Source organism: Festucalex cinctus, chromosome 8 (genome assembly GCF_051991245.1).
Source record: "Festucalex cinctus isolate MCC-2025b chromosome 8, RoL_Fcin_1.0, whole genome shotgun sequence".
Taxonomy (NCBI): Eukaryota; Metazoa; Chordata; class Actinopteri; order Syngnathiformes; family Syngnathidae; genus Festucalex; species Festucalex cinctus.
Genome location: NC_135418.1, coordinates 30,232,564 through 30,249,202, shown reverse-complemented (window position 1 = coordinate 30,249,202; position 16,639 = coordinate 30,232,564). Strand labels below are relative to the sequence as shown.

Below are 16,639 nucleotides of genomic sequence, written 5' to 3'. Positions count from 1 at the left end.
CTATAACAGCCAGTATTGCATGCCTTCAGCCTTACTGACAGCTCATCCAAATATAGGTTAAAAAGAACTGGGGATAATACCCCCCCTTGTCTAACCCCATTTGTAGCGCGAAATGGTAAGGAGACACTGTTCCCCCATTTAATTCTCATCGTCTGCTGAGCATACCAATAGGTTAAAATTCGAACAATATAATTTGGCACACCCCTCTGTATCAACTTCATAAACAGCTTCCTGTGATTTACCCTGTCGAAGGCCTTGGATGCATCCAAAAAGCACATAAAAATGGATGAATTCTGAGCTTTATATTTACTAATAATTTCTTTAAGAGCATAGATACACATATCTGTACCTAAATTTGCTTTATAACCGAACTGGCTGTCTGAGGATGTAACAATTTTTAAGATTTTATCCAGCAATATTGCTTCAAGAACTTTCGACACAGTACTGGCCAAAGCAATTGGTCTATAGTTATCTGAACTACCAATCTTCCCAGCTTTATCTTTAATAACAGGAACTAATAGCACAGTTAGCATGGAGTCAGGCAAAAACCCATGAACAAAAAAAGCTGTGAAACAAATGGAGATCAGGGGAAGTAACCTCGCACTTGCAAACTTTAAGTGCTCAGCTGAGATGCCATCCAAACCAATAGCTTTATTATTTGACAAATTGGAGATAGCTTTCAGTACTTCATGACCAAGGATTGTATCTGAGCTGTCAACTTCATTCACACAGTAAGTGTTACTCTGTACACAATTAAATAACCTACTATAATGTTGCCGCCATAACTCCAAGATATTATCTGTTCCAGTTTTACCATCAACAGCACATGGTAGAGAATTTTTTGTTTTCATGGCCCTAACCTGCTTCCAAAATTCATATGTGTTGTTACACTGCAGTTTCCTGGCCATAGAATCAGCTCTCATTGCCTGCTCATTTTTTACAATGAAGCGTAGTGCATATTTATATTGTGCATTAGTGACCCTCTTATACTCATAAATTGGACCACATCTTGGCCTTCCAGCCAGCATCCACTCTCTAGAAGCATCACGTGCCTTTGCATAGAATTCTGCCACATGAGCATTCCATCCCGGTTTTACTTTCTTTTTAAATTTAGGCTTTTGAAAACATTTACTTGACCTAATCAATAACCACAATATAAGTTGAAATATTCGAAATATTGAAAATTTACTGGTCCGTATGCATTATAAAATGCCTTATAGGTTTTTAAAAACATATTAAGCACACAAAACTGTAACTTACTTGGTGAGTTGTCTATTTTTTTCCCAACGAAAAGCGTTTGGAGGCTCGCGCCCTGTGGACGATACCACTTTGCCGTACGTCATAGGGGTGCTAGAAAATGAATTTACTAAAATAGGATATGTCTTTCTTCCGTTACAGAGCAGTTATTATACTTAGTAGCAAAAACAGATATTTAAACTTAATATTACTTCATAATAAGTACCAATAGACCATAAAAAATAAAGTTTTCTCAAGCACCCTGACAAAAATATGTCCAGAATGAGGCCGTTCGTTGAGCCTTTATTTTGCGATTTAGCCTTGCATTTCGTCCAATTGCACAATTTTACTTTTTATAATTCATCCTTCCATCCATCCAATTTATACTAATTAAATGTGATTTTACTTCCTGTTTATTTATTTGCAGTAAAGTATAATGTAGTCCGATGGTGGCGTTCAGCGGAACCTTCGAATGAAAAAGCAACACTTGCGGACGTTAGTGTCAGACGGACTGACTGTGGGGCCGAGCACTTTTCAACGTGACACCGGCTGGATCCATGTGAGGTCAACATTTCAGCAATTTCTCTGTACATGTGAATTACTTTGCAAGTTTGTCGTTTGGGGTCTCATAAAAGAAGTTCGACTTTGATTTGTTTTTGTCGATGTCGTAGTCATTAACCTAGTTCATCAAACATTGGTCGGTTTAAAATTACGAGAGGAATGAGTACACTTAAATGATAACTATATTTGATTACAACCTTTTCTGGTTTTTGTTTTGCTTTGCTGGATTATTATTGACAACAATTGATGCAAACATCAACGTGTAATGCGAGTTTGCACCAACATAGACTTAAGTATGGATGATGACAGCTACATGTAAAAGCTGAGTGGGCCAAGCTGTTGTATTCATATTATTAGAAGTGTTCAAACGAGAAAAATTAAAAACTGTATTTGTTCAATGACTTTTATTCAAGCACCCACTTACCTAGACATCAATGTCTATGATTATTATCAATGCAAGTGTTTATAAATGTGTAAAAATACTACTAGTTTTAGTTTATGAAATGTCTATTGCCTCAGATGGTGTGTTTACTGATCTGTCCTGTCCAGCGAGATGCCACGTCTGTACGTGGGCGGCTTAAGCCACTCGGTCACCCAGAAGGATCTGACGGATCGCTTCGGGAAGTTTGGAAACGTGGAGGACGTGGAGCTCCGGACACGGCGGGACGATGAGGGTGAGCCGTGAATTTACATGCGTATGCCTGAAAACAGCTGGAATATTTCTAATGTTTGTTTGTTTTTTTCTCCACGTAATGAAACTGGTATTCTTTTCTAGGTGTTCCCTATAAAACGTTTGCTTACATCGACCTCAACATTTCTGACACAGACCTGAGAAAGTGTAAGTTCATTTCAGATAATGTCCATTTAAAAATTCACAGTTTGTGACATTTGGTGCGTTTCCATTACCCTCAGTTTTACGCAAAAGGCAAGTTCGCAAAATCTAGCCGGTAATGGAAATTTGCCAAAAAACAACAACTCTTAAATATCTCAAAAACATTTTTGCGCTCCCATGAGGTGGTTTTTGAGAATTGTGGAAATAGAAGTATTTCGCAAAAGTGTCATGGACACCCGCCCGGTCACGGAGGCAAGGAATGTAACACGTTGTTTGCCAAATGTGTCTTTTTATTTACTTGCAATTGGCGAATATTTGTTTTGAGAATGATTCATTTTGGGATTGTATTTTAGTTTGACATGTTTTGCACATAACTGCACATGTCATGAGCGCAAAAGAGAGAGAGGTGTAACCGAGCGAGCCTCGTTCCGTAAGGAATTGAACAAAAAGGGGAGGAGCTTGACATCCTGTGCTGCCATGTCTGGTTCATTTAGCAGGGAAGACGCCAGAAAACATCAGAAACTAAAAGCTATTTGTAACCCGCCTTTTACCCAGCCCCTGGGAACAACAACAACAACAACATTTTAGGGTTACAGGAAGTAGGAAGTACGGAGCCGCTCGCTTTCGTGAACACCAACACGAAATGCCTGAAACCGTTCGATGAGATTAGAATGTTTTTAAAGTAATGTAACAACATCGGACGTCCGTCTTCCGTGAACATCATGAGCATCTCCTGCAGAACAGCGAGCTCTCGCGAGACGGGACATTCCGACAATTGCGACTCAGAAGCGAAATCGCTCTTCAATGGAAACGCCGACAAATCCAAATTGTACTTTATCGAAATAGTACAATATCGCTTTTATTTTTGCAAAAAAGGGTGATGGAAACGCAGCGAGTGTGTACTTGTTTTGTTTCTCAGGCATGAGCGTGTTAAACAAATCGAAATGGAAAGGAGGAACGCTGCAGATCGAACCTGCCAAGCAGAGTTTGCTGCACAAGTAAGCGCCTTTCTTCACTTTCAGGTGCTTTTTCTAAATGTGCCCAGCGAGTTGACGGTATCGTCGTCTTAGGTTTGCCCAGGAGAGGCAGGAGGAGGAGAAGCAGCAGCAGCAGCAGAGCTCCCGTCGGGATGCAGATGACAAGCACCGAAACGCATGCAAGCTGCTGGAGTCCCTCGGCGAAGCCGGCGTGGACAATTTCACCATGAAGGCAGCCGTGCCCGGCACAGAAATACCGGGACACAAGGTGTGTCTTTTACTACAACTCTTTTAGCCTTTCGTAAAACTAATCATCTTTTGCCATTTAACATTTCCAGTAATTTTTCAAGCTTACTATTATTTATTATTATTAAGATTCATTCACATTTTTTTGGTAGAATTTTTGTCAACTTGTCGTAGTGAGCAATTCAACGGCCGCAAGTCAAAATGTTTAATAAGTCAACAACTCCAATTGAAGGGGAAAAATTTACTTTCATGTTAATTTGTGGTTCTCTTGCCTTTATTTTAGTGTAAGCCCAACTCAACCTATAAGACCAAAACATTTATGCTGTGTAATTAATTCAAATTCAATTACAATTTCAATTACTACACTCCACAATCAGCATAATTGTGGGGGAAAAAATCTTATTAATACCGTGCAAATTTTCTTGTTGTTTAAATTTATTTGCGCCTTTTTCTAAGTTTTAAAATAACTAATTTCATACATTTTTGTTTCCTCTAAAAGGAACTTTTTTCTTTAAATGTTCACTCTTTAAAAAAAGATAGATAGATTATTATTATTATAAATTCTGTTTGGTCCAAAGGAACTTACGTAATTATACTATTTCTTTTTTTTTTTTTTTTTTAATTGGTCTTAGTATTTTTAAACGTTCTCTTTTTTTTTTTTTTTTTTTTGTACCAAAAAAATTTAATAATAATACTAATTGTTTGAATAATTGTGATTTCAATTATTGCCAAAATAATTGTTGTTGTTATTATTATTAGTAGTAGTAGTAGTAGTATTAGTATTATTATTATAAATTATGTTTTGTCCAAAAGGAACTTAACATAATTAATTAATTAATTAATTTCTTCTTCTTTTTTTTAATAATTGCTCTTAATATTTTTAACTGCTTAAACATTTTCTTGTTTTGTACCAAAAAAAAAAAAAATAATTATCATTTGAATAATCGGGATTTCAATTATTGCCAAAATAATTGTGATTATTCTTATTGTTTAAATAACTGAGCAGCCCTATGTATAAAACGGATAGTTTATTGTAATACAGATTAATTTTAATTCATTTTGACGTAATTATTCAGCTTTTGTTTGGGTAGAGAATATTGTTTTCCTCTTCAGGACTGGGTGGTGAGTAAATTTGGCCGCGTGCTGCCCGTCATGCAACTGCGCTGTCAGAAAGGCAGCAAAGCTCGCACCGTCAAGTACGACCCGTCCAAATACTGCCACAACATCCGTCGCTTGGCCCCGCCCACCGCCGCCGCCGCCGCCGACCCTCCTCCCACCCCCGTGGCCCGGCTCACCTGGCGGATTGACGGCGGCGACGACGACATCAGCAAGAAGAGGCGAGGAGAGTTCCCGCCGTATCGGCCGCCCGAGCCCAAGACCACTCGTACGGATGCGGTCAAATCCGCTCAAGACGGAAACAACGCCAGGTAAACGCACCTTTGATGGGGTTTCCCATGATGCCCTGCTCTTCCTGGGTCAGATTTTCTTGACCACTTCCTCCGCTTTCAGCCCGGCGCAGGTCGTCGTCGCCGCCAAGCCGGAGAATCGTCGCCCGTCGAACGGATTGGGACGCGACGAGGAAAGCGACTCTGACGAGGAGATACGCCGGCTGGTGGCGCTCCAGCAGGCTTCCCACAATGCACCGGGGCCGGACGCGCAGGAGGACAACCTGGAAGTGGTGGGAGACGACTACTTGGTCAAGTCTGGAGGCTCCCGCCGGAAGTGGGCAGCTCAAAGCAAGTTTTTCAAGTTGTATTCTCTGTTGGTGAACCTGTTTGATCATATTATGATTTATGATTTTTTATTTATTTTTTTTCTAAACATTTTTGCTCAGAAAATGTTCCGTGTTTATTTTTTCAAATTACAGCTTTATTTTTATATGTTACTGTATTATATATAGTAACAGTATAGTATTTTTTTTATTATTATTACTTTTGGTTCTTGCCAATTTTATTTTACTGTCCTTAGTTTTTTTTTTTTTTTTTTTTGGCTTTTTATTTTTCTAAATATAATACTGTATTATATATATGGATAAGTGGCCGATTAATCCCCCCACTCCACCAATTTTTATTAGATTTTTTTTACAAACCCCAAAACAGCTGATAAACATTCAATAAATTTCTGTTTTTCACAAAAACAGGGCGAAATGATCGGGTAAGGCGGGTCGGATCCAGGAAAAAATTCTGAAAAAACATTGGTAAAAAAAAAAAAAAAAATCACCACTGAACTGATAATATGCAGGAGTCAACTGTAGTTTTAAGTTGTAATATCACCAATCACCACTTGATGGCAGACATGGCTTAGTTGCACTTACACAGGATCTTACGGCCCAAACTACAACGTGAGTAGGCCTAAAAAATGTTGCTGATTTTGAATGATATGCAGGACAAACATAATACCTCAATAATATTTAAAAAAAAAATGCAGCCTGTCAACAGTACATTTTCTGATGTTTGATTTATTATTTTTTTCAAATGCCATAAATAAACACGAGTATCATAATATCATATTTGACACGATTCCAACAAGCCAACTTTCTCTGCAATTCCAGGCGGAGCGACGAACGAGGACGATTACGACTCGGCCGACACGGACGAACTCTTCGCTTCCGGGAAAAATCCTCTAGCGGCCCGGAAGAACGACTCAGCAGCGGGGAAGAGGACAAACAAAATGGCGGCTCTTTCCAAGGAGGAGGATGAGGAGGAAATCTCCACTTCCAGGAAACCTTCTCTTCCTCCTCAAGAAAAACCAGTCAAGTGGAAGAGGAAAAGCAAAAAGGAGGACGAGAGAACGACGCCGGAGCCTCCCAGTGAAGACGAGGAGGAGGCGGAGTCGAGCGCTTTCGACTTCCGGGCCATGTTTTCCGACGCCACCCACGTGAGAATCTCCCTGGACGACCTCCGCAAGCTGGCCGAGGAGTCGACCGGGAAGCGAGCGGCGCCGAATCCCCGAGTCCCGCCCAGGAAAGAAATCCTGCCCGAGGACATCCTGGCATCGCTCCTGGCGGACGACGGCGGCGAGGACGACCGGCCAGAATGGAAAAAGAAGAAGAAAGGGAGAAAGGTCGACGAGGTGATCGCGGAAACGGAGGCTCCCGACAACAAGATGGCGGCTCTTTCGTCATCGTCTGAGGAGGAGGAGGCGGCGGCGGCGGCGGCACGTCGGAGGCTGAGCGCTCGGGAGGAGGCGGCTCGCCACAGGAAGGACAACAGCAGGCGACTGGCCGCCGTCCAGCAGAGGCGGAAGGAGGCCGAGGAGCACAAGAAGCTCATCCAGGGGGCGCTCGCCAACGTGGTGCGTTCAACTGCACGTTTGTCATCTTCAACATTTTACTCGTGTCCAATTTGAAGGAATTTGATCATTTCCATTTTAGTTTACGGTCCTTAGTTTTGAGTTTAGTGGGGGGGGGTTTAGTGCACTTTTTTTGTCCGTGTTTTATGTATTTCTTTTTAAATTACAGCTTTAATTTTATATTTTACTATATTAGATATATGGCCCCTTCATTAATCCTCCTGCTCCCCCAATTTTTATTATATATATTTTTTATTTTATTTTTTTTAACAAACCCAAAAACAGCTGATAAACATTCAATATATTTTTGTTTTTTACAAAAACAGTGAAATGAGGGGGGGTCGGATCCAGGGGGAAAAAAAACAAAAAACAAAACAGGGAAAATATGATATTATGAAAAATATTGGTAAAAAAGAAACAAAATCACCACTGAGCTGATAAATAATATGCAGGTGTTAGCTGTCATTTTAAGAAATAATATCACCAATGACCACTAGATGGCAGACATGGCTTAGTTGCACTTAGGCAGAATCTTGCGGCCTCAAACAACCATGTGAGTTGCCCTAAATTTTTTTGCTGATTTTGAATGATATGCAGGACAAAAATAGCACCTCAATAATATTTTTCAAAAAATGTGTTAATTTTTGTTAAAAAACAAAAAGCACCAAATGAATTTCTGGGTTAAGAAGCGCGTGCTCCTATATAAGATTGCATATTATGTCTGTTTGTAATATTGCTCATGACTTGATGTCGTTTAGGATGCGGTGACTGCAAGAACGGGAAAACACATCGTGTTCGATTCCGACGACGAGCCCACAACGGCCGCCGCCTCCGAGACGTGTCCGCTCGGCGACAGCCAATCGGAGGACGAGGACAACGAGGCGACGGCCAATGAGATCGGCCGGACCGAAGACCAGGTGAGCTGTCAGCTTCGTAACGAGCGCGTTTGAAACGGGCAAGCTCTGAAGCGCGTTGCGTTCAGGAGCGCGCCGGGACGTCGGGACGTTTGCGGCTTTTCGGCGGCAGCGAGGACGGCGACGACGAGGAAGACGACGACGGCGGCGGGTTTCACATCAGGCCTCAGTTTGAAGGACAAGCGGGACAAAAGGTGAGCCAATCATTGTTGAAGTCTTCTGATGGATCGCGTCATCCGTCCGTGTCGTCGTTCAGCTGATGGAGATGCAGTCTCGCTTCGGCACGGACAAACGTTTCCGCATGGACCGCCGCTTCCTGGAGGAGGAACAAGAAGAAGAAAAGGAGCAAGAATCAGGTCAATATTCATCGGGAACCTTCTCCGAAAATTCAAACTTTTTTTCTCTTAAATTTCCCTCCAAACTAGGACTTTTTTTTTGTTGTTGTTGTTGTTCTTGTTTTATTGTCCTTCAATTAAATATATTTTCCTTGCAATTTTTTCAGTGTTATTCTCCTCAGAGGACATTTTTTTTTCCTTTTAAATTTTCAATTTTATTCTCCAAAAATCTCAACTTTTTACCTCACAAATTTTATTCTGCTAAAATTAGGACCTTTTCCCTTTTCTTTTTTTTTTTCCTTTTTTATTGTCCTTCAATTATAATTCTTATCCTTGCAATTTTTTTCAGTGTTATTTTCCTAAAATGAGAAATGTTATTTTCCTTTTAAATGTTCAATTTTATTTTCTTTATTCTTTATCTATTTATTTATGTATTTATTATTTACTTATTAGAATTATTTTTTCCTTACCAATGTGTAAATGTTCGCTTTCATTCTCCTAATATCAGCTGTGTTTTATTGTCTGAAATATTTCTGGCTGCTAAACGGGTTTTTGTTGTTGTGGAGGATGCAGAGGAGAAAGGGGGCGTGGCTTTGGATGAGGATGTCCTGCAGGAGGAGAAGAGGAGGAACATGTCCATCCTGCGGGACCTTCTGGGTCATCCAGCCGACAGCGGAAAAACGGCTGCCAAGACCAAAACCTTCCGGTCAGACTCATATTTAATACAAGTATCAGAGTTCGAATTTTGTGCATTGTTCATCATATGTGAGGGAGTTTTTGTTTCATTTTCGCTTTTGTTCGTTTTAATTCATTTTTAGCTCCTAAAATGTTTTTTGATTAGCTTTTTTTTTTTTTGAAGTTTAGTTTTGATTCATTCTTGTATTATTTTCATTTTGATGTATTTGACGCCCCTGCATTTTTTTATTTTTTTGTTGCAGAGACGTGTCCACGCTGCACTACGACCCCAGCAGAGACGAGCACGCCCACTTTGAAACCAAAGCAGATGGCGACAAGGACAGGTCAAGAAAATACTCATTTGAAATGTAGTCATCATTTCATCATTTATCATGCTGACGTTTTGTTTTTTTTGGGGTGGGGGGGCAGCAAGTCGGCGCGGCGGAAGAAGCGCGAGGAGGCTCACAAGCTTCCGGAGGTTTCCAAGGAGATTTTCTACCACGTGGCGGACGACCTGAAGGCCATGTTCGGACCCGCCCCCGCCGACGACCGGCAGACCGACGACCGGCCCAAGACCAGCTGGGACCAACAAGAAGAAGAGGAGGAGGAAGAGGAAGAGAAGGATGAAGAGCAGCCGACGCCGGTTGAACATTCCGGCTTCATGTTCTCCTTCTTCGGCGACGATGTGCAGACGGCGAGTCAACACAAAGGTGACAAGCTGGACGATGTTCATTCGGGAAAAGAATTTCATCCAGCTTAGGGTGACGCTGCTATTTTGTCCTGTAGCGCCCCCTGGTGTTCATCTGAAATTGAGGCTGCCTCACATTGCAACATCATTTTTTTGGCCACAGCAGAGGGCGCTAGAATGTCAAAATGGCTGCCTACTATTTTAGTTTATTTTTTTTTCTCTGCTCAGATTTCAATTTTATTGTTGGAAGATTTTCATGCAATTCATTTTAAAGAATGATCTCCTATTATTTAATTATATATATTGTGGAAATCAAATTTGCTTTTGAATAATTATTACGGCCTTTTTTTCTAAACAAAAAAAACAAAAACAAAAAATTCTGTTTTTTTTTTTTTTTTTAAAGTTTTTCAATTTTATTGTAATTAACTTTTGAGAGTATTTTTTTATCTCGTTTTTTTTTTTAAGACATTACATTACACTTTGTCTTGCAACATTGAAATTGTATTTTTGTAAACTTTGGCCTTTTTTCTAAAAATATATATATATATATATATATATATATATATATATATATATATATATATATATATATATATATATATATATTTTTTTTTTTAGTATGTTTCAATTTTATTGTAATTAAATTTTGAGGGGATTATTTTTTTATCCACTGTTAAAAAGAAAAGACATTACTCTCTTAAAATCAGAATGTTTGAACATCACGATGTTTCGTTTTGTCTTATTTTATTGCCATAAAATTCCAACTATATTTTTGTCCAAAGTAGAACTCCATTCTGGTTTCAAATTGATGATGATGATGATGATGATGATGATGATGATGATGTCCAGAGTACAAGGTGGAGAGCGTGCAGTCGCCAAAGGTGTTGCCATGGCAACAAGACCCCCGCCTACAAGACAGCAGCGAGGAGGACGATGACGACGAAGAGGAAGCGCCGGAGGAGGAAAGCGACGCGGCGCCGAAAAATGCAACGTGAGGAGAAAAAGAAAAAAAAAAAAAAAAAGTTTTGTTTACTCAACTGCAGATGGGGCAAGCCAAATCCCAAGTAAAACAGGAGTGATGATGATGATGATGATGATGATGATGGACTTGTTTGTTTGTCCACAGAGAGCAAACGGTTTCATCCACGAGCAATTTCTTCTTCTTCCACCTTGACGACAGCCGATTGACAGGTAGCGTGTGTGCGTGTATTCGGTTTACGATATGAAGGACAAAAAAATATCACATTTTAATTTCACTTTTGTAACTTGTGGGTTCAGAGGGTCCCGAGTGGTTCCGTCGCTCGTTGGAGCTGGAGGAGGAGCGAGAAGAGTGGGAGGAGAGGCGGGCGGAGCTGCGACAGGTGAACGCCACTTTGAACGGTCGCTTAAAAACAAAAACAAAAAAAACGTCTTTTCTCTTTTTTTGGTTTTGGCGCAGGAGTACCGCAAGAAGCACAAGGACGCACGCAGGAAGCTCAGATCGTCACAAAAGACGTGAACGATTTCAACTTGACGAAATCGTGTGTCGTTTTGCGGCGCTTTTCGTTCATCCGTTTTGTCAATTGTGCTCTTTCATGCTCATCGCAGTTTAGCAACCGCACATTTGTTTTGTTTTTCATTTTACCTTCAAACTATCTTGAATGACATCATGTTCAATAAAAGGAGGATTTGTATTTTCCACGTTATCTTCAATTGTTTCTATGCATTTTTTGGTTTCAATGTTTCAGTTTTATTCTTGATTTTAAAATTCTCATCTGGACAGAAATTTTGACTTCACATAAAATCTGGACCTTTTTTTTTCTTTTTTTAATTAATATAAAATCATGACTTGTAACTTCTTTGTAAATGTTGGCCTTTTTCTAAAAAAAAATCAAATAACTTACATTTTCTCTTGCAACATTGAAATTGTATTTTTTGTCAATTTTGGCAATTTACTATTTTTTATTTTTTTTATTTTTTTTGTATTTCAATATTGTAATTAAATTTGGAGGGGATTTTTTTTTTTTTCCACATTATGTTTCTATAAATTTTTTGTTTCAGTTTTATTCTTGATTTTAAAATTCTTGATTTCACATTAAATCTGGATTTTTTTTGTAAATTTTGGATTTTTTTTTTCAAAAAAACCCAACATTTTTTAATGTCTTAATTTGATTGTAATTAGATTTTGAGGGATTTTTTTAACAGTGTATAAAATATTGACTGTTTTCCTGTCAACATTTCATAAAATTGTGAAATGTCCCATTTTTGTTCCCATAAAATCAGGACTTTTCCACATTTTTTTCCCCTTGTAATATTCTGACTTTTATGTATACAATTTGTGACTTCATCAACCCACAAGCATGTCTTTATTTTTAGTTTTTAACATTTTTGTTATTGTTTTTCAAACAGTTTATGAAGTCTTTCCATAAATGAGCCATAATGGAAAGTTCATACCAAGCAACATGAAACCACAGAGAAATTTACGGTAAAAGAGAATAACGACGTTTATTTCCCCAAACGGATGGATTTTATTTTTTTTCACACCGTTTGGCCGACTTCCGGTTTTATATTTAGTACTCTTAGTTCGAAAGGCGTAACCGGAGGTTATGCTGTCATTGAGGGTAACTTCGTTGCCCGTAACTTTTCGCTTGAGAACCGGGCAGGTTGTCGCATCACATTTATGAGAAAAAAGTCGATTTATAAAAAAAAAAAAAAAAAATTGTAATAATCTTGGAGTTCTTATTTAATCGTCCAACATGACCGCGCTTGTTTTTCTTTTCCTCCTTTGCGTCGGGTCTGCGGAGCTCCGGAGCCACGTCCGACTCCCTCCGCCGCCTCTCCCCGGGGTGGCGCACCTCGGCCGGGGTGAAGATGCCGCGGCGCCCGAGAGCTCGGAGGTCCCCGCGGCAGGTGGAGACGAGGCTCCCCGGAGACGAGAAGAGCCGAGCGGTGACTTGACGACCCCGCGGGTCAGCCTCCGGCCGAATTCGTCGTCCTCCGGGCCGCCGCCGCCGCCGCCACAGCCGCCGCTGTTCCCCGCGGGCGACGGCTCGTACCGGGCGTACGCGCTGCTGCTGCTGGCCCTGGTCCTCTTCTCGGTGGGCATTGTGGGCAACCTGGCGCTCATGTGCGCCGTGTGGCACAACGCGTACCTGCAGAGCGCCTGGAACGGCATCCTGGCCGGCTTGGCCCTGCTCGACTTCCTGGTGCTGTTTTTCTGCCTGCCGGTGGTCGTCTTCCACGAGTTGACCTTCCGGCGCCTGCTCGGGGGAGCGTCCTGCCGCCTGGTGCCCTACCTGGAGGTCAGCATGACAACAAAAAAGAATTTAAAAAAAAAAAAAGCATCTTCGTCAATCGGTACTCGTGTTAGGGAAATGTTGACTTTATCCTTGTAAAATTGAAACTTGATTTTCATCCAAAATGAGACTTTCACCCCCCCCAATCAAATTTGTATTTACAATACGTTACAATCTTATGACTGTCAAAATGTCGTTTGCAACTTTAAAGTCAGAAAATTAGGATGTAGACATAAAATTAAGACTTTCAGATGATGACATTAGTTGTTTTGATTTTTACCTCATTGTCAGTTTTATTCTTTTAAAAGTGAACTTTTTGAAATTGAAATTCACAATTCGTCGTATATTTCAGGGGGAAAAAAAATCTGGATTTTATTTTCCTGTTTCAAAATCAATTTTGTCACACTGGACCATGCAGGGACCAAGCAAAAATCGTTTTGTTTTGTTTTGTTTTTAAACCCCCAAAACTCTTGACTAAGCAGGTTAAAGTGTTAAAATTTCAATTTTTGGAAATTGATTTTAACCCCTGAAGGGCAATTTTAAAATGTGTTGTTTTCCAAAAGTGTTGCTTTTAAGTACAGTAGACCAATTTAGACACTTGAAATGTCTTGAAATCAATCAATAAATCAATAAAAATATTGGTTCTTTTGAATGACATGAGGAGGAGGAGGAAGAGGAGGAGCGCTGGTCGAGTCGCCTTTTTGGCCTTGGCTAAAACCAAAATAAAATAAACGCTTTTTGTGTGTTTAGTGGTTGTCGTCCTCCTCCGGTTCTGAAAGGCGCTAATCTGGCTAATGAGCGTTAGCGCCTTTGTCATGCTAACCAGACTAATCGGACGTCTCCATTAATGATCTTCACTTTGGCTTTTAACGGGGTTGGCGGGTGACCAGGACATCTGCTTTCGTCTTGTGCCTTTTATTACACACAGACAAAAGCGAAAGGTTATTTTTTTCAAAATAAAGTTAGGCTGTCAAAATAAGGTTTAGGGTTTCAATCACGACACGATGAGGATTTCAAGACAGGATTGTGGTTTCAAGGCAGGTCTAAAAAGATTTTTTTTTTTTTTTGAATATATATATATATTTTTGGTGATGACTTTTTCCTACATGATTCGTCAGGTGACGTCTCTGGGCGTGGCCACGTTCAGCATTTGCGCGCTGAGCATCGACCGCTTCCGCGCCGCCACCGGCCCCGCCCCCGGCCCCGCCCCCGGGCCGGAGCCCTGCCGCTCCATCCTGTCCAAGATGGCCGTCATCTGGCTGGGCTCGCTGGCGCTGGCCGCCCCCGAGCTGCCGCTGTGGCGCCTGCGGCGGCGCCAGACCGCCGGGCCCCCCCGGGGCTCGTCCCCGGCGCCGGACGCGTGCGTGCGCGAGCCGCCGGCCGAACTGCCCGACGGCGTCTACGCGCTGGTGCTGACCTATCGCGAGGCCCGGGCCTGGTGGATGTTCGGGTGCTACGTCTGCCTGCCGCTGCTCTTCGCGCTGGCCTGCCACCTGGTGACCGAACGGGTATGACGACGTTCCCGGGAAACGCCGGAAAACGTCCCACTTGCGACCGTCCTCCGACGCGGCATACGTCTCACCACTAGGTGGCGTTAACATCCACGCAAAAACGCTTTTGTGTCTCAACAGGTGTCAGCGCAGCAACCCGTCAAAGCGGCCAGCAGGCGCTCCTCCGCCTCCTCTTGCGTGTCTTCATCACCGACGAAGAAGAAGCATCGTCATCATCGTCATCATCGTCATCATCGTCGGCAGCACAGACCCGCCGCCACCGTCACGTGGCTGACGGGCGTGTACGTGGCCTGCAACATCCCCGCCAGCGCCTGCGGCATCGCGCTGGCGTACGCGCCGGCGGCGGCGGCCGAACCGGCGGCCGAACTGGCGGGACACTTCTTCCTGTTCGCCCGCTGCGCCGCCACGCCCGTCCTGCTGCTGTGCTCGTGCCGCTCGCTGGCTCGGGCCTTCCTGGACTGCTGCTGCTGCTGCTGCGACGAGTGCCTGCCCGACGCCACCTCGTCCTTGTCGTCGACATTGTCGTCGTCGTCCACCGCCGCCACCTCCGCCCTCTCCTCGCCGTCCCCGACGTCCTTGACGCCGTCGTCGCGAGCCGTCGGAACGCCGTGCTGAGACGAGCGTTCACTTTCGAAGGTCGGGTTTGAAGATGTCTAGTTCAGGTTTTAAAACAGGATTACGCTTTGAAAAAGGTTTTGATGTTACTGGGATTAGAGTTGCAGATTGGGATTTTCATGTAGGTTCGGGTTTCTAGACATAATACCGAGTGATTAAGGTTTAGGGAGCCCAAATGAGTTTTCCCAGTTGCATGTGAGCAGCAAACGGAACATTCTTGGGCACCGTTAATATGAAAGTGTTACTAACATGTAATAAGCATCCAAAAGCTTTTCCAATCGTAATCGGCGACGTCACACTCGTCAACGATCGGCATTCAAAAGACATACAAGCCACTTGTGGGAAAAATTTCCCTCTGGCGCTTTTCTGCTACTTTGAGTAAACTTTGGATTGATTTTGCTCGTCCGTCGTTTGTTCTTGTCTGAGCCTCAAGCAGGAAATCGGTCACGCTGTTTTGTTTTTGTTCAATGATGGAAGAGTCACAAAAACAGCAAAAAAACAAGTGTGGGCTTTTTGCTTTGTGCACACAAAACGTTGCCATGGAGCGCAGACGAGAATTCACCAGACCACAAACACAACATCTTTCCGCTTTGATTTGTTTTAATGATTTTTTTTGTCCGAGTGAAAGATGGAAGATTCATCATTTTGGAGTTGCTTGCATTTCATTGCTTAACAAATAAATAAAAAGTCCTTTTTGAAGGAAACCTCAAAATGATCTGAAAATTCTCTCTTATTAGCATTACGGTGATCTTGTTGTGTGTGGCTTCTTCAGAATTTTTTTGTGGGTCTCGTCACGATAAACCCGTCGACCAAATTTTACGTTGCTGCGTCAAACGGCCCTGATGGCTGAATTTTCAAAACAAGACCAATGAAGAAACACCTTTAGACTTTTTTTTTTTTTTTTTTGTGGGTCTACTCATGACAGACGTACCCACCAAATTTCATGTTGCTAAGTTAAGTTGGCTTTGGGGGCTGAATTTTTCACCTCATAAAGAAAACCTGACTTTCAAATGTCTGCTTTGAACCCAAATGTGGACTTTCCTGTGTCTTTTCAGATATGGCGTCTTGAGAGTTTTTTGTGGGTCTACTCGTGATAAACAAATCTGCCAAATTTCACGTTGCTCAATCAAACTGGCTTTCGGGGCTGAATTTTCAAAATAAGACCAATGAAGAAACACAAAGGCTTGCATTAAAACTACACCAAAAGGCCATTTCAAACCAAAATGGCTGACTTCCTGTATGTTTTCAGGAATAGGTCCCTGAGACTTTTTTGTGGGTCTACTCATGATAAACAAGTCTGTCAAATTTCATGTTGCTACGCCAAACTGGCTCCCGGGGCTGAATTTTCAAAATAACACCAATGAAGAAACATAATTTCAACAGGCTTGCATCTAAATGACCCCAAAAGGCCATTTCAAACCAAAATGGCTGACTTCCTGTATGTTTTCAGGAATAGGTCCCTGAGACTTTTTTGTGGGTCTAC

At 41.8% G+C, this 16,639-nt stretch overlaps 3 protein-coding genes across 8 annotated transcripts in view; 2 read left to right on the top strand and 1 right to left on the bottom strand.

Annotated features, from left to right (window-relative positions):
- cenpp (centromere protein P) overlaps positions 1–1,671 on the bottom strand; it is a 63,999-nt gene extending 62,328 nt beyond the window's left edge. The window contains exon 1 of the mRNA XM_077529000.1: positions 1,261–1,671. Within this exon, the coding sequence (XP_077385126.1) occupies positions 1,261–1,343 (83 nt within the window). The 5' untranslated portion in view covers positions 1,344–1,671. The remainder of the gene's footprint in view (positions 1–1,260) is intronic.
- On the top strand, positions 1,624–11,433 carry nol8 (nucleolar protein 8). Of its 6 annotated transcripts, none has more exons than XM_077528987.1 (18): positions 1,624–1,800; positions 2,347–2,471; positions 2,573–2,635; positions 3,549–3,627; positions 3,700–3,874; positions 4,966–5,279; positions 5,362–5,588; positions 6,404–7,146; positions 7,902–8,060; positions 8,126–8,251; positions 8,314–8,413; positions 8,966–9,098; positions 9,331–9,411; positions 9,497–9,777; positions 10,605–10,746; positions 10,882–10,946; positions 11,034–11,116; positions 11,194–11,433. In XM_077528987.1, the coding sequence occupies exons 1-18, from the start codon at positions 1,709–1,711 to the stop codon at positions 11,251–11,253; spliced, it is 3,048 nt and encodes a 1,015-aa protein (XP_077385113.1). In that variant the 5' UTR covers positions 1,624–1,708; the 3' UTR covers positions 11,254–11,433. The 6 variants fall into 6 exon arrangements, with proteins under 6 accessions (XP_077385113.1, XP_077385118.1, XP_077385114.1 ...); XM_077528992.1 differs by having other exon boundaries at positions 1,715–1,795; positions 2,317–2,471; XM_077528988.1 differs by having other exon boundaries at positions 1,717–1,795.
- A 114-nt stretch (positions 11,434–11,547) lies between these two features.
- gpr37l1a (G protein-coupled receptor 37 like 1a) lies at positions 11,548–15,871 on the top strand. Its single transcript, XM_077528998.1, has 3 exons — positions 11,548–13,036; positions 14,149–14,538; positions 14,662–15,871. Exons 1-3 carry the CDS (start codon positions 12,491–12,493, stop codon positions 15,154–15,156), a joined length of 1,431 nt encoding a protein of 476 aa, XP_077385124.1. The 5' UTR covers positions 11,548–12,490; the 3' UTR covers positions 15,157–15,871.
- Positions 15,872–16,639: the final 768 nt, after the last annotated feature.